This window comes from Camelina sativa, chromosome 14, assembly GCF_030686135.1.
Source record: "Camelina sativa cultivar CO46 ecotype springtype chromosome 14, ASM3068613v1".
Classification (NCBI taxonomy): domain Eukaryota; kingdom Viridiplantae; phylum Streptophyta; class Magnoliopsida; order Brassicales; family Brassicaceae; genus Camelina; species Camelina sativa.
The window spans coordinates 21,430,011-21,435,197 of NC_141893.1; the positions used below are offsets into that span (position 1 = coordinate 21,430,011).

Consider the following 5,187-nt stretch of genomic DNA (forward strand, 5'->3'; position numbering starts at 1 on the left):
GATTTTCTCTTGAAGTTATATTAATTATGATTTTTATATATTCAGTTGGAAGATCCTAATTGTTGATGAGGAGGGGAATTGAGATACAAAAACAAAATTAGATAACATAGCTCATATACTGGTACTATCTTCACCTTTACGATTTTTTTATTCATATAAATATTATAACAAAATTCATTGCACCTACTACAGAGTTACTAATTTGATGATTGTTATTTTTCCACATTTATCTAACTATCATTTTTAAGATGTTTCCGGTTAAGGGGAATGCCAGTGGGCCAAGTAAAGATCAACAGCAAGTGTGTTTATGGTTATCTTTTATCATTTTTTTTTTCTAATGTTAATACAACTCTGTCATGTTTAAATTTCCACGATCAAATTGAATTTCCTACTTTTAAATGCTTAATGTTTATATATTTGCTAACGTTTCGCATATACAAAGTATTGAGCATGTATTGTGAACATGAAACGAAGGTTTATTACTTTTGGACTGGGTAATTTTGTCCAAAACCAAATACGTGCCCAAAACTCTATTAGGTTACATTTTGGACTGTGTAGTTTTGAGACCCATCTCATAATTGAAATAATATTTTCTTACAAATTAATAATTATTCATATATATATTATTTAATCACAAATAATAATACAGTGCATAGACACGGGACAAATACTAGTAACCGGATAAAGGAGAGAATAATTGAATAAAACGAAATTTTTAAAAAAAAAATATTATTAAATAAAACAAATAGGAAGAGTCTAGCGATTATACATAAAAATAATTAAAGCTATCATAAATGTTTTGAAGAGGAACTTAAACTTATCATTTTTCTAATAGAAAACGGAAAGAGAATAACTTTTGAATGTTGCAGATTTTTTAATTCATTTAGATTTATTATTTATTAGTATTATTACAAATCTTCAGAATTGTTACAAATGAGATTTTATCATAGATAATTCTTTTTGACCATAGTAAATTTTTACTATATACATGTTTCTTCTCCATGCTCCTTCTCATCTTTCGTTTTTAATAAATTGTATGTAGAATTCTGACTATAATTTGTACATCACTAAAAAATATCTGTAAATATCCTCCATTAATCTATATAATTAACAAATCACGTTATTTGGAGTTCCGATCCTAACCTTCCTAGTGTACGAGCATTAATCAACTTTTGATCCGTGGTCAAGGGAGCTTCCATATTACTAGAAAATAAAAACTTAAAAAGACTTTTCTTTAATGTTCGATTTTAGTATTTAAATATGCATAAAAGTAGCATTTTCCTTTTCTTTTTATAAAAAAAAATTGGCATATTTTGATTCTAATTATTAGGTCGTACCCAAAAACAATAAAAAAAAAAAAAGATTCTAATTATTAGGCTGTTGACTACGTTGAATGTATGACAACAAGGTAGCTGATATGTCGGGACGGCTGCGATTCCTTCTTTATTAGTTCTTTCTTTCTCGAGTGGAGGAAAAAAAAACAGACGACAGAGAGAAAGCGAGAGAGAGATGGAGAATCATACGAAAGACTCGACCATGAATGTTTCATCTCTTAACTGTATCGATCTATCCGACGATGATCTTCATAACTCAGTTGTTTCCCTCAAACAGGTTTTGTCTCCAATCTCAATTTTTTTTCGATTTTGCATGTTTTGATCATTAAATTAGAATCATAAAAAAATATATATATATATATTGATTCCATGATATTATGGGTAATTTTGGGTTTAGGCATGTTTGGATTGTGGATTTTTCTATGTGATCAACCATGGGATAAACGAAGAGTTCATGGACGATGTTTTCGAGCAGAGCAAGAAGTTTTTTGCTCTTCCTTTAGAGGAGAAGATGAAAGTGTTGAGAAACGAAAAGCATCGAGGCTATACACCTGTTCTTGATGAGCTTTTAGATCCTGAGAATCAAGTCAATGGTATTATTGGTGGTCACCTCTCTTTGCTTACTTTCAAATTATGATTGATTGATTTGATTGATGTTGAATTCGTTTTTTTTTGGGGGGGGGGGGGGGGGGGTACGGTGTTTAGGGGATCATAAAGAAGGTTATTACATTGGAATTGAAGTTCCTAAAGATGATCCTCATTGGGATAAACCATTCTATGGCCCTAACCCTTGGCCTGATGCTGGTAATTAGTGTTTTCTTTCTTTCTTTCTTTCTTTCTTCTCTGTTGATTTTGTTCATGGCACTTTCTTTGTATAAACTTTGATGTTTTTTTTGGTAGATGTTTTACCCGGTTGGCGAGAAACAATGGAGAAATATCATCAAGAAGCATTGTAAGTCCTCATCTTTGGTTTTGCCCTTTTAGTTGAAACATTTCATCTGTTTTGTTGACAAATCTGAAGAAAGATAACTCTATAGGAACGAATCATGTTACTGCAAGTTTCGTCTTTTATATTTACGAAAAAATAATGCTTTTCGGTAATGGTCAGGAGGATTTCTAAGGCTATTGCAAGATTATTGGCGTTAGCCCTGGACTTGGATGTGGATTACTTCGATAGGACGGAAATGCTTGGAAAGCCTATTGCAACTATGCGTTTGTTGCGCTATCAGGGTATTGTATTTTTCTTATGAAGAGATCACAGAGCATTACTGTTTCTTAAGCTTTTGTATAATCAACCGTTGGCTTCTTCTGTTATCTTTAGGGGTTTCTGATCCCTCAAATGGAATATATGCATGTGGAGCACATTCTGACTTCGGGATGATGACTCTGTTAGCCACAGATAGTGTAACGGGACTCCAGGTATTAAGCAACACAGATTTGTTATTCATATACCTTTTTGAGATAGTCAGGTTAGTTAGTTATGTAATTTGCTAAAACTTGATGGCAGATATGCAAAGATAAGAAGGCGACGCCTCAGAAGTGGGAATATGTACCGCCAATTAAAGGGTATAACGAAAAACCTTTCTAGTGGTTCATTGGTTCCTACATACTGACTAGCTTAAGAAATTTTTGTTTATTACATGTGTTCAACTCTGAGCATCTGATCAAAACTCAGTGTCAATATGGTGGATTTATTTGATTTATCTGTCCCCAGGGCATTCATTGTGAATCTTGGCGATATGCTGGAACGGTGGAGCAATGGATTTTTCAAGTAATACTTCTAGCTTTACAAGGGATTGTGATTTGGAAGTAAATTATTCTAGCTGACATTTTTCTCTTGTGACCTTACAGATCCACATTACATCGGGTTCTTGGGAACGGTCAGGAACGATATTCAGTAAGGCTCTTACTACACTCATCTGTTTCTGATCTTTACAATCTTGCAGGGTTCTTAGAGAGGGTTTTTGCTTTTTAGCCATATGCTTAATGCTTGTTTGGTCTTAATATTCTCAACAGTTTAGTTTTGTGTTTGACATGTTCAGAGTTCAGAACCGAGTCTAGCAAATTAACATATATAACATCAATGTTGCATCTAATGTTTTCTCAACGCAGATTCCATTCTTCGTGGAACCGAATCATGACTGTCTAGTGGAGTGTCTCCCAACATGCAAGTCAGAAAGCAACCTCCCCAAGTAAGACTTCAGCTAGTTCTATACCAAGACCTTTTGAGTTGTAAGAACTGTTGTTAAAAATTGTTAATGATGTTGATGCATGTATAGATATCCACCGATCAAATGTTCGACGTACCTCACCCAGCGTTACAAAGAAACACATGCGGAGCTAAGCATCTACCACCAATAAACATGAATGCTCTATTCAATCAACAGTAGGAGGGAGTCTTTAAAAAAAAAAAAAAAAGTAAATTAGTGTTCGTTGTTACACTCTTGGATGTATGCTCAAAGCAAAGTCCTCGAAAAGATCGTAATGTAAGTGAAGTTTACGGCAAACACCTTCCATTTATTGGCAGGGATACACATGCTTATGTCTTGTTTCAATCTTTGTATCTTATACACAGTCTTTTTAACATTTAAAATCAATACTAGCCACACTTGTTGACTCATGGGTTTACGAGATGTTGTAAATGAGACCAAAGAATGTAAACTAACAAGTTTGGTCGCCGCTCATGTGATAACACCTTCATCTCGTTGGTGTGGGCGATCATTAACCCAAATTGCGTTATAGGGTTCACTAGAAGTGATACAGAAAATCCATATACGACTTTCTCCTTTGCATTTTTGTAATAACCCTTTGCCAATTGAGAAATGTTTGATTTTCATAGTTTTGCTGGAAAAGGTAGAGCAGTCTCCTTATTCAGGTAAAGAAAAGACACAAAGGCCATTGCAAACAAAACAAAACAAAAATATACTGGTAGCAGAGAAGATAAACAAAGTACTGCTTCTCTCTAGATTAAGAGCTAGCTTAAAGATACAACAATTTCACTAATTCGAACCGAGCACTTCGAGAAGTTATCAAACTCGGTGTAGTCACTGTCAGAGATCATTGTCTTGGACCATGACTTCCTTGCTGTTCTGATTCTCATTGCTTCATCCTGTAAACACCACATATGATAACAAGAGGGAAATAACTTTAATCATATGAATAGGAAGATGCAAAAACCAGCAAATTTGAGTTGCTTTAAGCAAAACATACCTCAGAGATGGATTTCCTCTTCTTCTCTTGCGTCTCCTTCTTTGCTTTCACTCTCTGAGCTTCAGCCAACAAAGACATCCTCTTTGTGGTCTTAGCATATGGATTAAGCTTAACCATCACATTCAAATTCTTCAAAGGATTCTTCATAATCACTCGTGTCTTCACTTCCTTCTTCACTGGCTTCACCACACTCTCTGAACCTCATCAGAGATTATAATCCTAGCAAGATCAGCATTAAACATTTTCGTCTGTGGCTAAACATATCCTTTCTTCTTCTCAAAGAAACCGTAAATAGACTCAACCTTCTCAAACGCAGACCTACCAAGATGACCACCAGTAGCTAAACCCAACAAATTCAACCTCGTCACATTACAAAATGTCAACTCCAGGAATCTTCCTTAATGCCTTTAACCAAAAACGATCCTTCAGTATCATAAACTATCAAGTATCAATGGACCTTTCCCAGAATATGTAACGACGATTCCTCATTTGGCCTTCTCCGCGTCAGCGAAAGCACCTATCCGCTTCAAAAGCTTAACCACTTGGGAAGTTCCCTCCATGGATTCAATAAAATAAAATCACTAACTACAAGTGGCAACTCTGGAACACTCTCGATCTTGTGACCACGACCCATAACTAAAGA

The 5,187-nt window shown here is 34.7% G+C and overlaps 1 protein-coding gene and 1 pseudogene across 1 annotated transcript; one reads left to right on the forward strand and one right to left on the reverse strand.

Annotated features, from left to right (window-relative positions):
• Positions 1-1,059: 1,059 nt before the first annotated feature.
• LOC147928501 (kihadalactone A synthase LFS-like) lies at positions 1,060-3,954 on the forward strand. The gene is made up of 11 exons (XM_087484905.1): positions 1,060-1,611; positions 1,732-1,927; positions 2,040-2,138; positions 2,235-2,286; positions 2,443-2,564; positions 2,656-2,753; positions 2,842-2,900; positions 3,049-3,105; positions 3,186-3,231; positions 3,447-3,526; positions 3,614-3,954. The coding sequence occupies exons 1-11, from the start codon at positions 1,510-1,512 to the stop codon at positions 3,693-3,695; spliced, it is 993 nt and encodes a 330-aa protein (XP_087341031.1). The 5' UTR covers positions 1,060-1,509; the 3' UTR covers positions 3,696-3,954.
• A 354-nt stretch (positions 3,955-4,308) lies between these two features.
• LOC147928502 (large ribosomal subunit protein uL4z pseudogene) lies at positions 4,309-5,178 on the reverse strand (annotated as a pseudogene).
• Positions 5,179-5,187: the final 9 nt, after the last annotated feature.

What these genes read in the sequence shown, in the direction of transcription:
- LOC147928501 (XM_087484905.1), top strand. Translation starts at nt 1,510, where the DNA reads ATGGAGAATCATACGAAAGACTCGACCATGAATGTTTCATCTCTTAAC. An exon ending in TATGTACCGCCAATTAAAGG is followed by an intron (nt 2,901 to 3,048) that starts GTATAACGAAAA and finishes ATCTGTCCCCAG; the next exon opens with GGCATTCATTGTGAATCTTG. An exon ending in ACGGTCAGGAACGATATTCA is followed by an intron (nt 3,232 to 3,446) that starts GTAAGGCTCTTA and finishes TTCTCAACGCAG; the next exon opens with ATTCCATTCTTCGTGGAACC.